The sequence below is a fragment of the Cynoglossus semilaevis genome, chromosome 8 (assembly GCF_000523025.1).
Source record: "Cynoglossus semilaevis isolate Cse_v1.0 chromosome 8, Cse_v1.0, whole genome shotgun sequence".
Taxonomy (NCBI): Eukaryota; Metazoa; Chordata; class Actinopteri; order Pleuronectiformes; family Cynoglossidae; genus Cynoglossus; species Cynoglossus semilaevis.
Window position 1 is genome coordinate 27,966,112 of NC_024314.1, and position 24,240 is coordinate 27,990,351.

Here is a 24,240-nt window from a genome sequence, read left to right on the forward strand (position 1 = left end):
CCAAGAGTGAACCTCTCTCGGCCTCGGAGCTGGACACCAGTTTTTCCAGGACTTCAGTCACAATGAAAGTAAGTGAAGTTTCTTATGTGTAAATATTTGCTAAGGATTTATGTGTAGCATTATGGACAAAAAAAATGCTAATATTATTTTTGCTCGGTTTGGGATCATTTTATATATATATTTTTATATATTATGTTTTTCTTTAAATCATTTTTTGATTTTAATTTACATAATATTTCTCAAACTTAGTTTTAATATAATTTCTGTTGTGTTTGATTTTTTATTTTTATTTTTTTTCAACTGTTCATCTGCCCTGATGTTTTTATAACGGTTGTTATCATTTTCTCACTTACTCAAAGTAACTTAAATAATAGTTTTTGTCCATAATAAATCCACTGCTGATCCTACACTGTTTTTAATTTAAATTTTTTTTTCTGTCTCCTGCAGGGTTTAAAAACCATCACATTAACTTATCTCCTCACCCTTTTACTTCTCGCCTCCTTCGTCTCAGAGACGTGGAGCGCTCCTAAGGTGAGCAGCTCGACTCCTCCTTCTAGAACAGTTAATGGAGAACAACATTAAACAGTTCTCCTCCTCCTCCTCCTCCTCCTCTTCTTCTCACACCCAGGGTTCGTTCCAGCGCAGGAACTGGACGCCACAGGCCATGCTGTACCTCAAGGGGACACGTACGTAAAACTCTCTTCTTACTGTAATCGCTCTGACAGAGGAGGAGGAGGAGGAGAAGATGTTGGAGTTTTGTATATGATTTCTTTTTTTTTTTTTATAAATGTATCTGTTAATGTTGGGCTGCTCTGTGCATTGGGAAAATAGGATGCATTCCAGTTGTGGGGTTAGAGTTTAATCCCTGTACAGTGGTTCTCAAATGGAGGTTCATGTACCAAGCGGCGTCCAAGCAATTTAAAAAAAAAAAAATTTTTAAAATAATTTTAAATTCAACATAAATATACAAATATTTAAGGTTTAGACTCATTGCACTAAATGAACCGTATCAAACCTCTGGTCCGGGGGGCAACATGTGACCTGTGATTGGATATCAATAATAATTACATTTTTCCCATGAGGAATTTTTTTTTTCAAGATATACATTTTCTGTTTTTTTATGATTCAAATTAATTAGTTGCTCGGTTAAAAATGAGAAAAAAATAATAAAACAACGGAGACTTTTCACAGAGGGACGCAGGTTCATCTCAGAGGACCGAAAGGAGGGCGACGTCTACGACACTCTACACTTAGGTAAAATCAAATGTTGTATTCCCATATTTCACACACAGACGTATATTAAAAAAAACAGTGACTTACCAAAACAGTAACGGAGGTCGGAGCCACTTTGGTCCAGGAGTTCATGACGAGCTAAAAAAGATGTGTTTGTTTGTTTGTTTGTTTGTTTCCTGTCAGAGACGCGCAGCCAGAACACAGAGAAGATGAGTGTGGACCAGGCAGCCACCATACTGCTCAACTTCCTGCAACAGGCCAGAGAAGGAGGTGAGGGCAGGAGCAACAGCAGCAGGAGCAACAGCAACAATATACGTTGTTGGAAACATAAGATATTTAAAATAATAATAAGATATAAAAAAAAATGAGAGACAGGAATCTTACCTCTGCTCTCCAACGACAGGACATTTAAAGACAAATTACCATTAAAATTACAGGACATTAATACAAGTAAAAAATTGTATTTAAATTAGCTGTAAAGACAATCATTTTTTTAAAAGTTTTTTTTTTTTGTCATTTTGTTTTTACCACAGGATTTATATTAAATTTCAAGTCATGTGATTTTGTTTTCCTTCACTTTTCTAGCTGAAGAAAACCAAGACGAAGTGTATTTCCAGGAGATGCCGGTGTGGAAGAGAGAATTCTTCTGATGTATATTTACCCAAACACACACAGACACACACACACACACTGGTTTTTGTGTTTTTGTTAGCACTTCACAGACACCTGGACGTCGACTACTATAAATAAATGCCCAACCCAAACTGAACAAACAAATGTCCCCACCAGTAGTTATACCAGACACACACACACACACATCACCTGCTCTGTCTGGAACAATGTTAATGTAAATAATGATTTGTTTGAAATGTGATGTTTTAATAAAAATAAGTTAAATTCATAGCACTGATGGTCTGTTGATGTGTGGCTTTTTTTTTAAATGTGGTCATGTGATTATTACCTGAACAGGTGCTAATAATAAACTAATAGCTAAACTTGCTAACCAATAGTAATTCCATACCATTTTAGCAGCATTAGCATTGCTAAATAAATACATACAAATATTACAAATTGTTTCTTCATCAAATAATTTGTAAATCTTTCTTTATTATTAATTTTTATTTCTGCTTAAAGGTAAACACCACATTGTCCAATACTGCCTCCTACTGTTTATAAAGTTACTCAGTTTACCAGGTGAACACGAGACCTTCACCAGTGTCTGTTTGATGGTCATGTTGGAATCTTCATTTTAATTTTTTAAGTACAAACAAACGCAGCAGAATCATTTAAAAAAATGTGTTCACAACCAGCTGTTACCGGAACTTTCCAGTTTGTAAAATCTCTGCTACTGTAATATTAAAAACTACTGTGTGTACTAGTACTGCCTGTACCAGTACTGCGTGTACTAGATATGATTTTCCTCGATGTCGGGCGCAGCGCCGAGCACAAAGGGAGCCTTGATGTTGATCCTGTCCCTCTCTGCCTCCTCGTCTTCATCGTAGTGCTCATCGTCATCATCGTCATCGTCGTTGTCGTCTTCATCATCGCTGTGATGAGGAGTAGAGTGGAGGGAGGCTGAAGGAGAGGGCGGCACGGAGTAGGGGCGTGGGTAACGGAAACCCTCGGTCTGTGGAGACAGAAGAGAAGCTGAGCTTTTATTTGGTTAGAGAGACATTTTAATCACTAGGCCTTCGTAACGCTATCCACCTAGCTGTTAGCCATTAGCTTACAGCGCTACATCTGTGTCCAGGTCAGTCTTCTGTCTGTTAGACAGAGTCACTGTCCAATAGACTCGTTCACACCGATATTTTCTGACTCCCTCTTAGGGGGTGTAGTGGCAAGAATCTGGCGATACGATACGTGTCACGATATATTGTCATTACTATATATTGCAATACTATAGGCACAAAACTATATTGTTTGTTTTTTTTCTCCCCAGTCTAGCTGTAGTCCCAGTGTGGTCCTAGTCTCAGACTCTGTTCCATCTGAACATCAGTTCCTAACTCTGGAACAGAGGGATCTACATTTGGAATCACTAGAGAAGAAAGAAAAGAACAAGAACATGAACCAACACCAGGAATATTGGACTGGGAGTTGGTGAGAAAAAAAATCAATAATTGATGGAGGAGGACACTGATACGGGATCAAGTATTAATATTTACAGCCTTACTTGCTTCTGCTGACCCTCCAGGTTCTCCTCCACCTGCCCCCTACTCTCACCTCAGACGATGATGTCATCCTCAAACGTACATTTACGTAGGCCCGTAAAAAAACAAAAACAAAACATTATTCTACCGGACACAGAGTAGCGTCAGTGAAACTCCTGGAGAAAAAAAACCCAAAAAAAAGATAAATTGTTGAAGCTCAGCCATGTTCAGCTACTGCACCACCCAAAATGATGAGCTGTCAATCATCCAAATGCTAGGCTGTCAATTAAAGCTTGATAAATGCTGATCATACCAGCCATGTGCATGAGGAGCACAACAGGAAGTAGAACAGTATCCTGGTGTAGGGCTTTAACAACCACAAGGGTTGATGGGAAATAATAAATGGAGAAAAAAAAAAAAGAGTGAGCAAAAAAATTAAAAATAAAAGAAGAACAAGTGATGAAGAGTCAGAGAGAAAGATATTGACTGACATCACAGTCCAGGTGTGAATCCATTCACTCGCTCTCATTCACAAACCTTGAGGGAGACGATGGGCTCCGTCTTGAACTTCTCGGGGAACGCTCTGCTCAGAGCCAGGAGGCGGGCGTGGACGTAAAACTGTCAAGGAAGCAGAAATGGACAACAGGAAGTGAGTAAGTAACAAAAAACGTCCCACTAATCTGTTGTGGATGAGATTTTGTGTTTCACCTAAAATTATCTCTTCATTTGCACAACGTTGTTTAATCTGGATTAATCCAGTTTAATTAGAATTAATCCACTGTTAATGTGTATATACACCTATATAGTATACATACATATACACATATACATATATACACATATATACACATACACACATATATACATATACACATACATATATACATATATACATATATACATATACACATATATACGTATACACATATATAATACATATATACATACTCACATACATATATAAATATATATACATATATAATACATATACATATATATACACATATACATATATATACATATACACACATATATACACATACACATATATATACATATACACACATATATACATATACACATACATATATACATATATACATATATACATATATACATATACACATATATACGTATACACATATATACATATACACATACATATATACATATATACATATATACATATACACACATATATACATATACACATACATATATACATATATACATATACACATATATACGTATACACATATATAATACATATATACATACTCACATACATATATAAATATATATACATATATAATACATATACATATACATATATATACACATATACATATATATACATATACACACATATATATATATATACACACATATAAACACACATTTAGCCTCAGTGACAGACGTACCCGGCCGAGGTATTTCCAGTCCAGCAGCTCAGACAACCTCTCCGTGCGGTTGCGTTGGATGATGCGCTGACGCCGCGACTGCTGACAGAAACTGAACATGTACTGCGTCAGCTGTTTACACGACTCTTCAGCAGAACGAAACCGCCGGTCCACAATGTAGATCCCTGGAAGGAAGAAGAAGAAGCAGCAGCAGCAGCATCGTCCACACGTGGTTTGGTCAGGGTCGGTCAACAACAGTGATGATAATGATAACACGTGTGTGTGTGTTGGTGTGTGTTTGTACCATAAGCCGTGGGGTCTGACACGTGCTCCTCCATGAAGCAGCCAAACCCAGAGAGGTTGGTGGTCACACTGGGAATACCCATGACTGTACACTCACCTGGAACAGAATTAAAATAAGTACAAATGTACCTAATAATTGAAAACATTTTTAAAATGTTTTCTTTTTTTTTAAGTTCAAAAACAGACAATGGGGACCCACCCCCCACTTTGGGAACCATTGTCAATAGAAGAAAGGCAAAATTAACCTTTTCATGTATGACGGTCACTACAGTGGACAGCTATGAAAAAGTCATTTTCTATGATAAGAATAGGTTTTGATGGCAGTGTTGCATATAAGCCTCTACAGTGGACGCCTGAGAATCACCCAACACTGCCTACAGTGGTCAGCCTTTGCAACTGCAGAATAATTGTGTCAACATTCAAAAAGAAAATTTGGTGTATAAAAACAGAACCTTATCGGTTCTTATTTTTGTCTAAAAACACATAAAAACAGTAACATTTTTTTTAACTCAGTATATCATGGATCATGCATCAAAGGGTTAATTATAAATTTTATTTTTCCAGTTTATAAAAAAAAATCACTGATGTGTAATTGTATTTCCTTGTTTTCTTCTTCGCACTAATAGCTGCGCACGTGTCAGTGTGGAAGCTAAGAGTGTACCAGGTGTGTAGCCCCACGGCTCATAGTACGAGGGGAAGACTCCCAGGTTACATCCACGAACAAAGTCCTCGTAGTCCATGGGCAGCAGAGGACTGGTGGAGGACAAGAACTCCGGGTGGAAGATGATCTGAAAGGAACACAGCAGTTCACACCAGCCTCATGTTTAACAATCATCAGGTCAGGGTCAACTCAGGGTCACAGGTCATTCAGGGGTTTGACCCCGTTGAACAGGTCTGGTACCTTGACACGGTCACTCCTCAGGTTGAAGAGACCGATGCGTCTGATGTTGGTCAGGATGGGGTCAGTGGAGTCGTCCAGCATGTTGTGTGTGGTCACCGGAGGCAGGCTTTGTCTCTGCTGTTCAAAGAGTTCAACAGATATTAGTATATCCGATATTAGTCCAAACACTTCATTTCCGATTCCGATATAAACCGATATCGATATAGACCTGGTAATATTTATTTATTTATCTGTACAAACCACTGTACGAGTATGAGGTTAATTAAAATGAGCTGCAATGCTGCCATCTAGTGACTTTCACTTTAATATACAGCCGTTTTTCCCCAAAACTATTTTTAGGACACACATCATTTGGTGAAACAAAGTTATTGCGTTATCAGGTTTTCATTATCGGAGGGTTAGATATTACATAATATGCTAATATTATGGGCCGATAATATCGGACATCCCTAATTAAAACCCAGTGACGCTGTCTGGTAAATAAGAGAACCAGTTCTGTACTGGATCAGATACTGGTCCAGTTAGAGGTTTTAGTGGAAATATTCTGGGTCAAAGGTCGCTGATAAATCTTGCCTCACGGCCTAATTTCACGTACACAGTGTCAATCAATGACCCTAAGAGAAAATACTGTTAATCAATTAATCAGTTACGTTTTCTCCAGTGTGACCGGATATAATGAGAGAAGTTGTCGATTGAAGTAGACATTCCATTGACTTCAACATTTTTTTTTTTTAAGCGACTCCGTGATGGAGTTGGAGTCGATCCCAGTCGACACACAAACCAGTCACCAACAACTTTAATCCCTTTAAGTTCCAGGGACGTTTACACTCACAGTGGTAGCTGTGGTAAAACTATCAGTAAACTATCAACACATCAACCACAGGGAGAACAAGAAAACTCCACACAGAGACCAGGGATCGAACCAGGAAACCATTGAGTTCTAACCCTAAAATGTCCACATGGTTTCTGCCGTATGAGTCCCTCCTGGTATGGACGTACAGTTTTATACAGTATGAGGGAGTAGAAGACAAATGGACAGGACTACCAATGAGAAAGATGACAAACTGAAACATATACGAAAACCGTGGCATTCGTCCAATCAGCAATCACAAACGCTCCCCCCATCCATCAGCGATCGTCGATACCACTCGTGTTCCATTTCCGAACGCTGAAATATTGACGGTGGCATAAATCCCTTTAATTGAGGAGGACCTTTTTACAGACTTGGAGCTGGTGACATTGATGTTCCGTGACACACGTCACCCATATCCATGTCGGCTATTGATCCGCGGTCTGCCCCGGAGGAAAGTAATCAAGCTAAGTTGTGACGCTCCGTCACGCTCTGCGTCCCGTGGAATCCCCCCTTCCTGTCCTACGTTAATTCATACACGGCAGCAGACCATCGCTCACATCGACCCCTGACCAGGAAATGTCTCCGCCATTCATAAAATTACAGAGGACGCAGACTGGTCTCCTACCATGGCTCCAAATAAACACTACAAATAAATTAAAAGACATTTTGTAACACAGACATGCAGGGTATTGAAATAACCTGTAAACGAGATTTGTGAAAGTTTCGCCTCCTAAAGAGTTGGTAAAGGGTTAATATATACGTAAATAATACTATAACTATCGCAACACCCACGATAGGCAAAAAAACTGCCGAGTTGAGACGTGATATTATTATATTACAATGGACCACTTTATTTTGACTCTGACTTTTTTTAATAAGAGTCTATGTTTACAGTTAGCATTTTTGTTGGGGTTTTTTCCACATTTCAGCCCACATTTTGATATTATTTTCTAAATTTCTGGATTACTTCAAGAATTTTTTTCATGGCTAACAACATTCACTCATCATCTTGGTCTATTTTTTATTATCTTTGCTACATCTTCTAATTAGCTTTCAGCTATTTAACAATGGACCTATGAGCCTCTTCCTTCTTGGCAAAACTGGCTAATCTTTACACCTTAATTGAGGAAATCTGAACGTCGTTATTACTATGCTGCCCCCTAGCGGGTCTAATGTACAGTGCAGAAGTAAATATTATTCCTCAGATCATTATGATGATTAATAAAAAGAAAAAAAAGACAATACAAATTTAGAAGATATTAAATACATCTGTGTGTGTGTGTGTGTGTGTGTGTGTGTAGCGGTACTACCTGAGTGGCGAAGATAGCTCTCTTCATTAGCGTAACGTCATCTCGTTCCAGGATTGAATTCATGTCAGGGATACTCCCTCTGATCACAGGGGGGAGGGTGGGTGAGGGTGGGAGGAATAAAACAATTTATTTCTGAATGAACCTTTTTTTTCTCCACAGAAGTGAAGAATTCTCTCTGTGAAAACACGTCACCGTACTTTAGAAGAGCATCGTAAAGCTTCTTCCCAAACTTCTCCTTCACAGTGTGAGCTGTGTCCCTGTCGGAGCAAAAATGGAAGGAAAAAAAATTTTTTTTTTCTATTTGTTGTTTGCTTGAAAATGAAATATATATTTATACAGATCAGATATTTACAGTGGTGGGTTGTGTTCTGTATGAGAAATGATAAAGACCATCAAGACCACATAGACCTCTGGTCCAGACTGAAGCCGACACTGGACCATTAACCAGTGTCTGACTGTCCCTTCACTTCATCAACTTTGAACTCTTGAAGTACAGCGTGACGTACCAGAGCTGTTTACGTACTGCCTGACCCTTCAAGGACTCCACGTTGAAGTTGTTCGTTTTGGCAGGCATTATGAAGAAGCCCACCACCGTGACATCACTCTTATGGACCTGTGGGCGGAGCCAGAGAGGGGAGGGGGGGGGGCGGGAGGTTGATGGGAATACATGTTGTATATGTGCAAAGTACTGTGTACTCTACATACTGTATATGTAGAGTACATATATATATATATAAACACATGTGTACATATATATACACATTTATATTATCAATATTACAAATATATTATTGATTATTTTATCAATATATTTATTAATATATAATATATTTGTATTATCAATATATTTGTTTGTATGTATGTTTTTGATGTTTATATTTAATTAATTAATAGTATATTTCTGGGGAGCTGAAAGTCATCACTTGACTTCTTATCTTAACTCCGCTCCATCGTCCTGTCCACCATCTTTTTTTACCCACCGTCACTTCTACATCTCCTCACCTGCAGCAGGTAGTTCAGTCTGGAAAGAGCCTCCAGGAAAATATCCGCTCCCTTGTTGGAAAACTCGTAACGGCCAGCGATGAAAAAGAAAAGTGTTTTGTCCAGGTTGAAGTCGAGGTGACTGTCGAACGACGGCGTTGAACAGAGTGGTTAAAAATCACACACACACACACTCTGTCAGATGACAACAACAGTATGAAGACCAACGACACTCACCCGTAAAAGTGACCTCTGATGAACTCCTGGATGCGAGCCTTGCTGGTGGAGTGCATGTTTTGGAACTCGTGCATGGCAGAGAACTTCTTCACGTTCAGTCCGTTCGGGGTGACCACGTCTGTAACATCAACACGGGAACACATTAGGCCAAGTACCAGAACACAAGTACCAGAACTGACCAGAACTATGGACAATTCCATGATTCCCACTCTGTGATCAACAAACATATTTTACATGTCACAAAATGTAATCTTCAAGTTTAAATTTAATCACAATTCATCCAACACTAATATACTGCTGTCACAACCAAAACTATTTCACTAATTCAATTGTCTGAGTGGCAACAGGCAGATTTATCAGGCATCTGCTGCCACCTAGTGGAAGAGTACTTGATTTTCAGATTGTAGCTAATTGCTATTTCAGATCAATTAAGTCAAAAAATATAATTTTTACAGCACACCAATGTTCCACGACCCAGTGGTTGGGAATCATCGGAGAAATACAAGCGTGCCACGACCCAGTGGTTGGGAATCACCGATGAACTTTTTTACCACTGTTGAACTCATTAGTTCCCGTGACATGAACGGTTCCTGTTCTTCTGGTTCTGAAGCCGAGGTGGTGGTGGTTGTGAATATTTTATACTCAATGATACTCTGAAGTACTTCCTCACCTGGCCTCCTGTGTAGTATGTGCTGGGCCTCCACTGCAGTGATTTCCGACACTGTGGTAAAGACATGAGCACAGTGCACTGCTGCCCTCTCCAGGCAGTAGCGGTGGTAGATCTGTCGCTCGCCTGCCTCCAGGTCATTGTTAAACTACACACACACACACACACACACACATATAAGAAATGTACTGGGTTCCACTTGAAATAATTAAATTATTTTCCTTTGATCAAACTTTCTTTTCTGATGTCAACGCGGCTGAAAATGCTAATTTATTCGACTTCCTCTCTCCCTGTTCACGCTGGTCTGATAGCTGACAGATCACAGCCATCGTCAATTATCCATCTGCACCAAGAGTGGCCTTTAGATCACACGGTGACCTTTCAAGATTTGGGTGAGGCACGGCCAATCACAGGCACTCACCTGAACTGTCCACGCTCCGTTCGATATCACTAACGATCCTCATGAAGCACTAAGTGGTGAGTAAAGACGGAAATCATTGCTCGGTGTGTACAATGAATCCAACAGCAGCAGTGTGTGAGTGTGTGTGTGTGTGTTTGACCTTCTATCTTCAATTCAGCTTAGAATCAACAGAAACTATTTATATTTCCTAACACTGAGATTTTAAAAACGATTATTAATTCCTTCCAATTCAGATTTAAATATATTGATATTAGTAAACTTTTAAACTGTATGTTTAAACGTTCTGTTTCAACACCTGAATGTCACCTACTGACCTGACGTCTATTGGTGGGTCACAACCAGTGTTTATAGGCGTATACTGCCACCTACTGTACCAGTGTGTAGACTCATGGTACTGACTCTGAGATAACGCAGCCAACTTCTTAGGCCTTGATGGACGATTCATTTTTTTATTTCAATTTGATCATTAACTGATTCACGACGCATGGTTACATCCCTGCTTCGGAAGCTTTTGATTGGTTCATTGACACGGCTACAAAACTAGTTCTTTGTTTGACATCATGGAAATATTTTTTTTTAAAAAGAATAAATTCTGTCTCCTCTTCCTCTCACCTTGTCTAAGTTGTTGTAAAAGTCAGCGTTCCCAGCACAGAGGTACCGTCCCAGCAGTGTGGCGTGTGTGGTGAAAACCGTGGCAATAGGAAGCTTCCGGCAGCGGGAGAAGATGAGACCCGGTCCGGCCTGCCACTCGTGGTAGTGACAGATGACGTTGGGTTTTTCTCCAAGGTTGTCTGTGAGCTGCGGTCAAACATTTCAGTCATTACGGATCATCTGAGTTAACGATCAGAAAAACCTCCTGTGGAGAAGAAGAAACAGAAACGACAGACAAACGACCGACCTCTTTGAAGAACCAGGCCACCAGGGAGCCCAACATGAGGCACTCGTTGGCCTCTCGGTCATCGTAGGGCAGGCCAATGTGGCAGGTCTGCCACAGGTCACCCTTCCACCGGTCCAAGTTCCAGGCGGCGGAGCCGAGGTCAAACAGGATGACGTAGGGGCTGCCTTCTATTAGCCAGCGGCCGAAATGAACCTGCAGAATAAAAAAATAAATAAAATCATAAAATAAAGAACAATCACTGTAACCACTAATTATAGTTTACTTTTCAAGAAGGAAAAAAATACTTTTAATGCAGTGAAACATAAAAAATAAAATTAACAAACAATAAAAACATTTTCCAGCACTTTTCACAGCAGGTACTTGGGCTCCCTCCAGTGGGAAGTAGGGGGATAAGATTTCAATAAAGATTACAGTGAGTCAACTGGTTATGAACGTAACTGTTATAACACTGCAAAAAAAATGTAAACAGTATTTCGTATAGAATACTTAATATGTAGTATAGCTTGAATTAAAAAAAATTAGATATTTCCAGCTTTTTCTCGAAAAACCCAGTAGAAAAACAGGATAATTTATTTAAATTCACAGCTTCATTTGTACTACATCATTTTACTGTGTGGCTTATTCTGAAAATGTGTCAAATAATCCTGTTTAAAAAAAAAAAAAAAATCATCCTCATTATTTACTGTGTACAGTTGTTATTTTAACACCTGCAGTCTTGACTACACAGCTTCAACTTTATAAAACTTTACGTTGACTCCAACACCTTGACACACACCTGGCAGCCACTGAAGATCAGAGAGTCCATGGCCTTCCTGATGGCAGGGTTGGGGGGCTCACAGGCCTCCACCTGTGTCTTGAAGTTGTGTTCAAAGTACGGCCCCATCATGTAGTAGTTCTCCCCCCACTCGTCCACCGTGATCTTGGCCTTGGTCTGGATCACGGTGTAGATTCCTCCAACTGTGGATAAAAGGAAAGAAAACAGACGATGTTTGAACACAATGTGGACAGAATTGAGATGATACAAAATAACACAGGTGACCACAGAGATCAGAACACCTTCCAAAGACATTCATTATTAACAATAATACTCCATGACACAGCCTAAATATTTGTTCACGTGGTGAACTCAGCAGTGTTTTGTGTTGTGAGTCAGACTAAAATGCATAAAAATGTTTCGCTAAGACTCGTATAGACTAAAATGCATAAAAATGTTTCGCTCAGATTCGCACTTGGCAGGGAAAAAAGGCAAATGGTGATAAGGAGCAGTGAACTAACGGTGACGTCAAGATGACGTCAGAGAGGTGCTTACATAAACACGCCACCAAAAACCTCTGACCTGTTTGAAAACCTCGGCATGTGACGCGTTAGAAAAACAGAAAACGAATAAAACACAGGCCAGCGTGGAGCTGCGTCACATTTTATTTCATCTGTCAGAAATCAACTGTTTTGCATATAATCATTGTTTAATGTATTTAGTTTAAAAAAAAAAAAAAAAAACGTACCCGCCCTTTTTAAAGATTCAAACAACCAAACATTTTCGTACAGAAAAAGTAAATCAAACTGTTTTGCCTCGAATTTACTGTTTTATTCCTGTGACGCAGTGGTTTTCAAAGTGGGGGACAAGAGACAATAAATAAATAAATATATATATATTTGTTTTATCAACCATTTTTCCTGAAACGTAATTGTCGGCTTATCAAGTTACCGATGTCACCTGAATGCACCTTTTATGACAATTGGTGGTTAGCGGTCAGTGGTCAAATGTAGTTTATACAGGCTGTTTATTCTGGTGTGTGTGTTTTCGGTTCCTTATTTATTTATGTATTTATTTTGAATGTATTTTAGGATACATTCAAGAATCAGATTCTAAAACCTAACGAGTCATGACTTGTCTGTGGTTTAATGTTTAACTCTTCAGACAGAGTAGATTTCAACTCCTCTCTGTTCAATATTTACCTTAAGGACAAAGAGGGTTTTTTTCCCCCCAAAGTGAAAAACTACAATCCCCAACACAGAGAATGTTCCTGCAACAACTACACTTGAGCTTTGACCTCAGTTTTACTGTTAAAACAATGGATTCCAGCCATAATTATTATTATAAACTTTTTCTTTCCTGTAAACTGTGAAACTTTATAATTTCTCTGTAAATCTACTGTAATTTTAAATGTAATGCTGAATGTCTTGATGCACAGATTTACTTATTTACAAAGATGCTAGTAACTTGTTTAACTTGTTTATACTAAGGAGTTTCTTCAATGAAAATAAACAAATAAATAAATTAAAATATCTGTGTTCTGCCTGACCTTTGTTGGTGACCTCCCAGGACACCTCGAAGAGGAGCAGGTCCTCCACAGGGAGCTCGTCCTCCTCCCAGGCCGGCAGCACGCCGCTCAGGGACGTCATGGACAAAGACCGTGGTAGTGGCATGGTGAAGCAGCAGCGACGAGAGTGATACCAACCACAGAGCTACGGACACATGAAGGGAGAGCCTTCAAACCGTCCTCAGGTGAAAGTTCTGAGTTGAGCAGAGAGAAGAGGATCAGACAGAGGCAGAGGAAATGTGACCCCCCCCATCCCCCCCAACTGAACAAACACACACGATTGTGAAATGTCGATGAATGAAAGCACAACAGACATGGATAGAAAAAAGTGATTATTAAGGAATGATCGTTTCAGGTCATATTTTATATATAATAGATAATCACATAATGCACTTTTTAAATAAATACAGAGTCAACACTTCTGCGCTTTAATATTCTTTTTTGACCACTATTTTCATTAAAACTGGACAGAAATTTAGAGAATGATATGTGTGAGATTCAAGAACATTTCAAACTAAATAAAATTCTGGGTAAAAGACTCTGCTGCTGTTCCATCTGAACATCAGATTCCTAACTCTGGAACAGAGGGATCTACATTTAGAATCACTAGAGAAGAAAGAAAAGAAAAAGAAAAAGAACCAACACCAGGAATATTGGACTGGGAATTGGGGAGAAAAAAAAATCAATAACTGATGGAGGAGGAGATTGATACGGTATCAGGAAAGGAAATATTCCGATATATCAGTGTATCAATATTTTCTTCCATCCCAGAATATATAATACAAGGCAGGTGTTGAAACCAATAAGGAACGAAACATTTACGCTTAAATATCTGTTACGATCATAAGGGACCGTCAACCTTTGTCAAACTCTGCTATTTTAAAACTACTACAGTCACATGTTAACACAGAATGCCTCTGTGGTTCTGGGAGGTTCTGTGTGTATAGAATGAACACCAATTTCACAACATGCTTCCAGCAGATCCACTGGGAACTTTTGACCTCTTTTCAAACAAGCTGTGGTTTTGCCGGTGAGGCCCCATGTTAATCAGTGACAGACGTCATTTTCACTTTCATTTTTTTTTTTATCTGTGGATTTTCAATGCAGACCTATTTACGTCGGTTGGATGTAAATAATAAATGCAGTAGTTTCAGAGAGTAAAGGTAATTATGGAGGTAAATAAATCCGGCTGCTGCCGTTCTGTAATGTTCCATGTTCCACATCACATGTCGCGGCCTCTCGGTTCCTCACCGTCTCTCCGTTACTGTGTCTAAAAGTGTTCTCCATTTCACCAGATGCAGCTACATGTCAGCTCACTGCAGACGAATGATCTGAAAAACACAAACGATTCCACGAAGAGGTGATGAATGATGCATTTCAGCACCACCGGCAGCGGACAGCGCTGCAATTTACAGTAGTGGCAACACAGACGTGTGTGATTGGCTGAGGGCGGGAGGAGGCCCGGGTCACCTGGTGAAAGCATAAAGCGGGTCTGAATGGAGGGACAGCATCAGTGACTGTGGAGCGGATGATCAAACAGAGGAACATGAGGCTCGTTGCTCTCGCTGTGGTGTGTTGCCTGGTCCTGGGGCAGGATGGAGGCAGCAGTGGTGCAGTTCTTCCCCAGTACGACTCCACACAAAGGACACAAGAAACAGGTAAGCTACAATACAAGTGGAAGTGTAGAAGTGTTTTTACGTTTTTTCATTTATTATCTGATCTGCTTCTAAACCAGGGTGAGTCGAAAAGTTCAGAGACAGATGTTATGATTTCACAAACGTCTAACGTTCAGAACTAAAACAGGTTTAGACATGTTGGTACATTTTTATAACAATTTATTTGATCAGGTTTTTGAAAATGAACAACAAAATTTAAAGACATTTGAATCAAAACAAACATTAAAATTTTAAAACCAAACATTAGTGCAAAACCTAATAAAATGGCTAAAACTCTGCAACAAGGTTTTGATTGATCTCTGCCTGTTTTCTTTTTTCAAAACTAAAATATATTCTGAATATTTAGTCTTTAGATGAATCAACAAAAATTAGAATCTTTGTATTTTGTTTACATTTAAACTTTTTTAAATTAACGAAGCATGTAGTGTCTTGTCCATGTTTGCTATTTTAAATACATAATAATTTTAAAACACCAATATTATTATTAATTATTATTATTATTACTATAACCATTTTAAAAAACTACTGGAAAACTAAAATTAGTCCATCACAGCTTTTGAAAATAGAGGATACAGTCAAAGAGAAATATGTTTTTGTTTTTTATGCATAAAATAATAGTCAGATATTTAGGGCACGTGACTTTAACGAAACATTTTAAGTTAAATGCTGAAATAAAAAATGCTTTAAAATAAAAAAAGCATTAACATTTGTAAACTTTTGTGCCGTTGATACAGATACAACTCGATGGTCAGACGATGTACGTATGGGTAAAAAAGCATATTTACAATTCACAATAGGCATCGAATAATTAATATAATTAAAGCTAGTGGATCTGACGGTTTAACCAGAGTTCTTTTGTCATTCCGTGCCTGTAAAATATGGCTGTTTAAATTAAAAGCTAACACTGAATATTAGTAAGACCTTAAATTACTCAAATAGTAATTTAATTTATACTTATTACAAGTATCATAATATTAGTATTACTGTTATTTTGCGTATTATTCAATAAAAAAAGTTTGAATGCATTGAATACAATAATGAGGCGGGTGGCGGGCAGGAGCAGTGGCCTGTGTTTCTCACGGGGGGAGAACGACGAGCGGCGGCAACTGCTGTGCAACGACCGCCGCAGCAAGTTCAACTTCAACCCGTTCGGCCTCCGCTTCGGGAAACGTTACATTTACCGGAGAGCCGTAGCAAAAGCCAGAACAAATAAGTTCTCCCCGCTTTCTGTCTTCTCGCGAGAACTGGAGGTGGCCACCTGAGAAAGGCCGGCCATTTTTCCACTTGTGTGTAATAAATATTGAGATGACGTTGTTTCCCTGATTAAACTTTTTGTACCAAACATTTCTGTGAAAGCGTTATGTTTTTGAATTAAAAAGGTTTTTTCACATACATGTGCAAAAGTTTGAGGCTGTATACATTCACTACTAACTTTTAATTCCGGAAGCTCACTGTCAAAACGGCTAAAGGCTAAAGGACGTAGCTTGGCTAACTGCTGGACGTTTAGCCAGAGCTTTTTATTTTTAAAACAAAATGAGCTCCAGACAAATTAACCTGGTCTAGCCTCTTTATGACCTGGCTAACTGTCAATATATTAAACAACAAAAAAGTCAAGTTCTTCCCACGTTCTGTTTCAACACCTGAATGTCACTTCGGCTACGGAGGAACCTGACGTCTGGGTTTATTAGTGGGTCACAACCAACGTATTGGGCGCATACCGCCACCTACTGTATTGGAGTGTATGGTCTCATAGTATGATTTCACCCGATATAAATTGTCACACATTTTTATCGATTTTTAATCAGTTCACGACGTAGCGTTACATCCCTATGCGTAAATATGTATTTATTACTACTATTTAGTTTAATTTTAATATATCCATTCAAAAATATTGTAGCGTTACATCCCTATGCGTAAATATTTATTTATTACTACTATTTTAATATATCCATTCAAAAATATGCATATATGCTAATATATTTACAATATTTTTAGACATTTTTCAAAAATAGAGCAACATGCAGAGTCAGCAAGAAAAAGAGCCACCACCACCAGTAACACCTTTTATGGTGAACATCAGTTTATTTAACTACACTTGTGATCACACATCAGGTCAGACGGTCATTACCACAAACACTCTGTTCACTAACACAACTGAAAACTCTTCATACTCACTCACACAAACCGTGTGCTGTCGTCTCTGTGTGCGTCAACGTGTCTAAGTCACTGACACCGTGTGCTTGTGGATTTGTATTATTTTTTTTGTTTGTTTGTTTTATTCACAGCTGATTAAATGCCTCGCTCCACAGGGAGAGGGCGACACTTTGTGCTTGATTTTTGTCTACACACCAACACACAACATTACTGGGTATGAAGTGCTGGGAGGAAAATGTACGTGTTTTCATTCATCATTAGATTCAATGGACAATTTGGAAAGATCAAAAATAAATATATTTTATATATATGCGTGTGTGTGTGTACAGCTGGCTTTATATATATGTGTGTGTGTGTGTACAGCTGGCAGCAGAATCACTGCTGTGCTAAGTAGTACTTGTAGTATTTTCAGGGGGTAAAGCTGGAGTGATGACTACAGGGGTACACGTACGCTCAAATGTCCTTCAGGTTCTTCTGGATGCCCCACAGCGTGTCGGCGCTGTTCCTCAGCTGAGCCACCTCGTCGTCCGTCAGGGTCATGTTGATGACGCTGCTCACGCCGCTGCTGTTCAGAACGCAGGGCAGAGACAGGAAGACCTCCTCGCTGATGCCGTACATGTTCTGAGCACACATTCAAACACGGGTTAATCAGCAGATCACACCCCCACCAGGTTATAACAATGGCTGTTCTCTAACAGTATAGATGTTGTTATAATGCTAACAGATACTATCAATCAAAAAGTTGTCCATACTCAGCCAACTTTGCAGGTTGTGGAAAAATATTTTTTATAATATCCAGGACAAATAACAGTACATTTTATTTGATAATAATATTATTGTTATTGTAAAAATATTTGCAGTCAGTCGTGGAAAATGATTCAATTTCAAAAAATGTAATTGTAAATGTACTATTTATTTGTCAGGCTGAACAATGAATTCCCCTCCACTAGGTGGCAGCATACTGCTATAAAATAACAGTATAAAGCTGTTGAAGAAAATTTTTGTTTCTTTAATTCCTGCGAGTACATCAGTGCTGTGTTCAACTAAACAGGACCAGGTTTCACACTGTTTGTAAACATGCTCTAAGCAGGAAATCAACAGAACCAGAGGAAAAAGAAAAGTTCCATCCATCCAAGTACCATCTGTATGTGTGTGTGTACTGGTAAAGGTCACTGACCTTGACCATGGTGGAGACTGGGTGAACGCGGCTCATGTTTTTGACGATGCTCTCCGTCAGGTCGGCCACGCTCAGACCGATGGCCCAGTTGGTGTAGCCCTTCAGTTTGATCACCTCGTAGGCACTGCAACACGAAAAAACAGTTCTCAATAAACACAACATGCAAGGTGGCGCTGACGAGTCGTCTCACAGGACCACAGTCCCTTTCTTTTGGGTCTGTTTACTGGTACTGTTTACTGGCAGGTGACCATGTGACCAGTGCGTACCTGTCCACCACAGCCTTGTGTGTGTCCTTCCACTGCTCTTTGTCACAGTCGGTACCGATGTCAGGGTTCAGCTTCTGCAGGTTGACTCCAGCCACGTTGGCTCCGCTCCACACAGGCACTGGAGAACAAGGTGTAACGTAAACAGTCACACAATGACATCATCATGACATCGCAAACGGCCGTGCGTGCACCCACCACTGGTGTCTCCGTGCTCGCCCAGCACCCAGCCGTTGAAGGACGTGGAATGGATGCCCAGGCGCTCGGCCATCAGGTAGCGAAAGCGAGCCGAGTCCAGGTTGGTGCCGCTGCCGATGACGCGGTGTTTGGGCAGACCGCTTAGCTTCCAGGTGACGTAGGTGAGCACGTCCACTGTGGAGCAGTGCGACACCTGCTGGTTAATGATGGTTTTCTAAACGCGGCAGACGTTGAGACTCAGACTCACCGGGGTTGGAGACGACGATGAGAGTACAGTCAGGACTGTGCTTGACGATCTGGGGGATGATGGACCGGAAGACGTTCACGTTCCTCTGCACCAGGTTCAGGCGACTCTCGCCCTCCTGCTGGCGGACACCCGCCGTCACCACGACCAAGCGGGAGTTGGCGGTCACTGCGTAGTCTGGAAGGGAGAAGAAGAAGAAGGAGATTTTGTATTTTAGGGCTGTGTCTTTAACATGTGAATTTAGTCACAGACAAAAACATTTTAAAATATAATTATACATTTATGACACACCAGTAACACAGGTGCACATACTCCAGCCCAGTAGGGGGCAGTAATACACTTGATCTTTGCTGATTTTAAATGAAAATGACAACTTTCGCAACAACTTCGTTTTTCCCGTGATTATAAAACAAGTAGTTTTTAACTCAATTTTTAGAAAATCTTTTTTTTTTTCCTCTTCCATTTTCTCTGCTGTGAGTCGCGTTCACTGACCGTCAGACAGACTCAGGTCTGAGGTTTCATTCCCAGTTGGGCCATAAAAGCTGCGAGCGCTCAGTTAACAGACACTCTCAGTGGAGGAAGTTGTTTGTTTACAGTAAGACTGAGTATTCGAGACTCAACATCAATATACTACACCAGTACACATTGTACTACAGCAGAGCCTGACCTCCTGACCTTTATCAGCGACGATCTTGGACGTCTTCAGGAAGAGGCTGCCGTGCTGCACTACATCCCCCCATCCACACGGTCCTCCCCCCCGTCCACGAGAGCCAGCTCGTCACACAGGTCCTGGAAAACACACAAAAACCACATGGGTGAGTCAAAAAGTTATAAGACAGACTTGTCGTCAACAGGTGTTTCTTTCTTCTTTTTTCTTTTAATTAAATCAACTTTATTGACCCCACACTGGGGAAATTCTTGTGTTAATAGCAGATCTGCTGCAACACACTGCCCCCTGGAGGCACCAGGTATGTGGTTCCTCTGGAACCATCTGTGTGGAGTTTGTTGATCAGGTTTTCAATGCTCAAAAATGGAAATAAAAAACGCAGAGCAGACATAACATTTTTAACTAAACTGGAATGAAAATTGTGAATGAAAAATGAATGAGGGTTGGCAGAGATTTTCTTTTTAGAGAAAAATCTGCTCAAATCCTCATGGGTCAGAGTTGCATTTTGTCGTCAACAGGTTTCTTTCTTCTTTTTAAAAAAAAAAAATGTTATCAACTTTACTGACCCCACACTGGGGCCCCCTGGAGGCACCAGGTATGTGGTTCTTCTGGGAATCAAACCCAGGACTCTCAGCTTGTCTGCGTGTGTGTGTGTGTGTGTGTGTGTGTCGTTGGGTCTCACCCGCAGCAGGATGCTAACTGCACAGGCCATGCCCACCTGACCCACTCCCACCACCGTCACCTTGTTCCTGGGGGGCTCGGCGGGGCCGCTGGTCATGGGGCTGACGAGCTTCTGCAGGACTGAGGACATGACGGCAGCTGAGGAGGAGACACAGGAGAGACATGTCCACGTGAAGACGACGCGGCTCAACCTGTTCAGTATATTTATAATAATAAATATATTAATAATGTGGCGCTTTGGCCCAGAGGCAGTGTCTCTGTCATTGGTGTAGAACTCCAGGGTTCACCTCCTGGGCAAGTTCGAATCCCGGCTAGAGCGGTTGGTACCTTCCAGTGGACTCACCACCCGCAGGAAGGTTTAGGGGGGTTGGTACGGTGCAGTGTGATTTGGGTGGAGACTGCTGCCCCCGCGAACCGGTAACGGATGAAAATGGATGGATGGAATATATTAACAATTGTTATTATTATTATTATTATCATAGAACTCTTTGTCGCCCTCCAGTGCTGCACAAAAACAGCATCAACATTAATTCAGGATCAACTGAACTTGAACTCAGTTTAAACTAAAAACCTGTTTAAATTGAAGAGTCAAATTTTTCTTCTCACGCTTTAAAAATACTTTTTCTGCCTCTATCTGCTGGTCATTTGTAACTTTTCCTGAATTTTCAAACGATTTTTGTTTAAAACAACAACACTTTAATTTTTTTTTTTTTTTACCATTAACAACAAATATTTTTCTCTTCTAACGCCGGCGTTAGCCGTCCTCGACTGGAGACCTGGGAAAAAGTAGTCGTCAGCTCAGAACAACAACAGAGCTGCCAGGGCTTGGATTTCAACTGATAATCCTCCAATCACAGGCCTGATCCTTCAACCAGCCAACCACAGACAGAGTCTGTGTCCGTGGGACAGCAACGGTTCTGAAGAACCCGGGTCTGCTCCTCTGTGTCTCCACCAGCAGCCTGTGCTGCAAAGACAAGGTGAAAATATGTGCGGGGGGGGGGGGGGGGGGGGGGGGGGGGTGACGCAGACGCCTCGTGGTCCTGCACTTGTTCTGGAACAATGGTGCAGCTCAGCAGCACAAAGCCGGGCTCCAGGTTCCAGGCTCCAGGCTCCAGGCTCCAGGATCCAGGCTCCAGGCTCCAGGATCCAGGCTCCAGGCTCCAGGTTCCAGGATCAGGTCTGGACTTACATCAGGTCCAGCAGAATTTTACTCTGCAGACCTGGGAGACTGGACCTGAAGCACCGTCACCGTGATGATGATGATGATGATGATGAAGATGATCTGGATTTTACTGTGATTTTAGTGCAAGGGTGTGTTATATAACAGTCTGGGCTTCGGTGTGTGTGTGTGTGTGTGTGTGTGTGTGTGTGTAAAGCTCATCACATCGAGGTCAGCACTAACAGATCTATAAGATTATGGTTTATTTAAAACCCACAGTGAAGGAAGTCATTGAACGCAGCAGCAGTAAAAAACACATACGATTATAAATAAAAAATAATAATAACGAGATTTAACAGATCGACTCTGAGGTGCGTTCAAGTTCAAGTTCAAGTTCAAGTTCACTGCCAGTCTTTGTCTGCGTGCCACACACCAACACACCCAGACACACAGACAGACACACACAGACACACACACACACAGACAGACACAACGTGACCACAGTCTAACGTGCACATAGTGATACATTGTGTTTCAACAGCATTTACGTCCAACACTTTCTCCGTTTGAATGAACGAGGCTGCAACAATCCGCATCTGTTACGTAATATTATATAATATACACACACACATATATATATTTATAAAACAGAATTTTATGTTTGTATTTAATCATTATTTCAAACAGTAAATGCATCAATAAACGGTGGGATCTGAACAGAAGAGAAAATCCCGGTGACGTCCGTTCAAAGTTATCGTTCACTGCGCGGATTTTTCCCCCCCAACTCTGAGCATCCATTGCTGCGGAGGTGCTCGGCACGCAATAGTATGTGAACAGTACAGTGTGTGTGTGTGTGTGTGTGTGTGTGTGTGTGCGCGGCGGCAGACCTCCAGATAATGAGATTCAGAAAACACAGAATCTGGTTGAAAAAAAACAAAACAAAAAAAAAAATCAGAGTTTACTCACGTTTTTATAGATGTTCCTAAAAAAGGCAGGTGTCCGTTATCAGAGAGAGGAGCTGAGTGGCACAGACGAGGAGGAGGAGGAGGAGGAAGAGGAGGAGGAGGAGGAGGAGGTGGATGATGATGGAGTTTCACTGTGACCAGGCTCGAACATGTGAGAGCCGGGGGCAGCAGAGCAGAGGGGCAGTCCGTCGATTCTTCCACAGAGGAATCAAATATAAAAGAATTAGAACAGCAGTCAATGATGAATGTATTGATTTTAAAGACATTTTATAAATATTCATTTTAAAATTAATAGGAAATTATTTATATTATATTTATATATATTTATTTATATTTTCTAATTATAATTATTATATATATATATAAAACAGAGAAAAATGTTGAAAAATAATTAATTTAATGGCAGCTAATTCACACTCCAAAACAGAAGGTGGCGGTAATGTAACTGCAATTTTGGTTTGCCAACCACAAACAGATGGAGACTAAAAGTCCTGGTACACATCACAGCTAGCATTAGCTAAAAAAAGTCCTGGTACAGACACCAGAGCTAACGTTAGCTACAACAGTCCTGGTACAGACACCAGACCTAACGTTAGCTACGACAGTCCTGGTACAGACACCAGAGCTAATGTTAGCTACAACAGTCCTGGTACAGACACCAGACCTAACGTTAGCTACGACAGTCCTGGTACAGACACCAGAGCTAATGTTAGCTACAACAGTCCTGGTACAGACACCAGACCTAACGTTAGCTACGACAGTCCTGGTACAGACACCAGAGCTAATGTTAGCTACAACAGTCCTGGTACAGACACCAGAGCTAACGTTAGCTACAACAGTCCTGGGACAGACACCAGAGCTAACGTTAGCTACAACAGTCCTGGGACAGACACCAGAGCTAACGTTAGCTACGACAGTCCTGGTACAGACACCAGAGCTAATGTTAGCTACAACAGTCCTGGTACAGACACTAGAGCTAAGAGACCCAGAGAGAGAGACGGAGACAGACCCGAGACCAGACAAAACAGGCATCCATCCATCCATCCATCCATCCATCCATCCATCCACCTGTTCATCCATCCATCTATCCATGCACTTATCCTCATCATCCATCCATTCATCCACCTGTTCATCCATCAGTTCATCATCCATCCATCTACCCATCCACCTGTTCATCCATCCATCCTCATCATCCATCCATCCATCCTCATCCACCTGTTCATCCATCCATGTGTATCTTTAAAACTCGACTCAGTTCCAGTCCCTGTTCCACTGTCAGCTGCAGCACAGGAACATGCCCCCCTCCGCCCCCCCCGTCCCCCCTCTCTTGCTGATGCTGCACGCATGCCGAACAAAGTGATGATAAAGGCCATGACAACAGCCT

The 24,240-nt window shown here is 40.7% G+C and overlaps 3 protein-coding genes across 5 annotated transcripts; 1 reads left to right on the forward strand and 2 right to left on the reverse strand.

Moving 5' to 3' along the window:
• On the forward strand, positions 1–2,169 carry spx (spexin hormone). 2 transcript variants are annotated; one of them, XM_008316025.3, is made up of 6 exons: positions 1–68; positions 448–531; positions 629–686; positions 1,192–1,254; positions 1,417–1,503; positions 1,819–2,169. In XM_008316025.3, the coding sequence occupies exons 1-6, from the start codon at positions 63–65 to the stop codon at positions 1,881–1,883; spliced, it is 363 nt and encodes a 120-aa protein (XP_008314247.3). In that variant the 5' UTR covers positions 1–62; the 3' UTR covers positions 1,884–2,169. The 2 variants fall into 2 exon arrangements, with proteins under 2 accessions (XP_008314247.3, XP_024913155.1); XM_025057387.1 differs by having other exon boundaries at positions 1,417–2,169.
• Positions 2,170–2,320: 151 nt separating this feature from the next.
• On the reverse strand, positions 2,321–15,461 carry gys2 (glycogen synthase 2). 2 transcript variants are annotated; one of them, XM_008316024.3, is made up of 18 exons: positions 15,143–15,461; positions 14,924–15,003; positions 13,655–13,866; positions 12,127–12,308; positions 11,352–11,543; positions 11,066–11,251; positions 10,036–10,180; positions 9,366–9,483; positions 9,150–9,270; positions 8,654–8,760; positions 8,345–8,404; positions 8,148–8,226; positions 5,985–6,101; positions 5,745–5,871; positions 5,085–5,180; positions 4,802–4,965; positions 3,918–3,998; positions 2,321–2,860 (listed from the first exon to the last, which is right to left on the reverse strand). In XM_008316024.3, the coding sequence occupies exons 3-18, from the start codon at positions 13,776–13,778 to the stop codon at positions 2,639–2,641; spliced, it is 2,121 nt and encodes a 706-aa protein (XP_008314246.1). In that variant the 5' UTR covers positions 13,779–13,866; positions 14,924–15,003; positions 15,143–15,461; the 3' UTR covers positions 2,321–2,638. The 2 variants fall into 2 exon arrangements, with proteins under 2 accessions (XP_008314246.1, XP_024913152.1); XM_025057384.1 differs by lacking the exons at positions 14,924–15,003; positions 15,143–15,461 and having other exon boundaries at positions 13,655–13,875.
• A 2,386-nt stretch (positions 15,462–17,847) lies between these two features.
• Positions 17,848–22,990, reverse strand: LOC103383025 (L-lactate dehydrogenase B chain). Its single transcript, XM_008316023.3, is given in 9 exon segments — positions 17,848–18,123; positions 18,680–18,803; positions 18,946–19,063; positions 19,141–19,314; positions 19,388–19,561; positions 20,060–20,113; positions 20,116–20,173; positions 20,734–20,870; positions 22,858–22,990. Coding segments are annotated over 8 exon segments (999 nt in total). The 5' UTR covers positions 20,863–20,870; positions 22,858–22,990; the 3' UTR covers positions 17,848–17,955.
• Positions 22,991–24,240: the final 1,250 nt, after the last annotated feature.

What these genes read in the sequence shown, in the direction of transcription:
- spx (XM_025057387.1), top strand. An exon ending in AGACGTGGAGCGCTCCTAAG is followed by an intron (nt 532 to 628) that starts GTGAGCAGCTCG and finishes TCTCACACCCAG; the next exon opens with GGTTCGTTCCAGCGCAGGAA. An exon ending in GCTGTACCTCAAGGGGACAC is followed by an intron (nt 687 to 1,191) that starts GTACGTAAAACT and finishes GACTTTTCACAG; the next exon opens with AGGGACGCAGGTTCATCTCA.
- gys2 (XM_008316024.3), bottom strand. Translation starts at nt 13,778, where the DNA reads ATGCCACTACCACGGTCTTTGTCCATGACGTCCCTGAGCGGCGTGCTG. An exon ending in GACTGAACTACCTGCTGCAG is followed by an intron (nt 8,761 to 9,149) that starts GTGAGGAGATGT and finishes CTCCGCCCACAG; the next exon opens with GTCCATAAGAGTGATGTCAC. An exon ending in GTCAGACCCCACGGCTTATG is followed by an intron (nt 4,966 to 5,084) that starts GTACAAACACAC and finishes TCTTCCTTCCAG; the next exon opens with GGATCTACATTGTGGACCGG.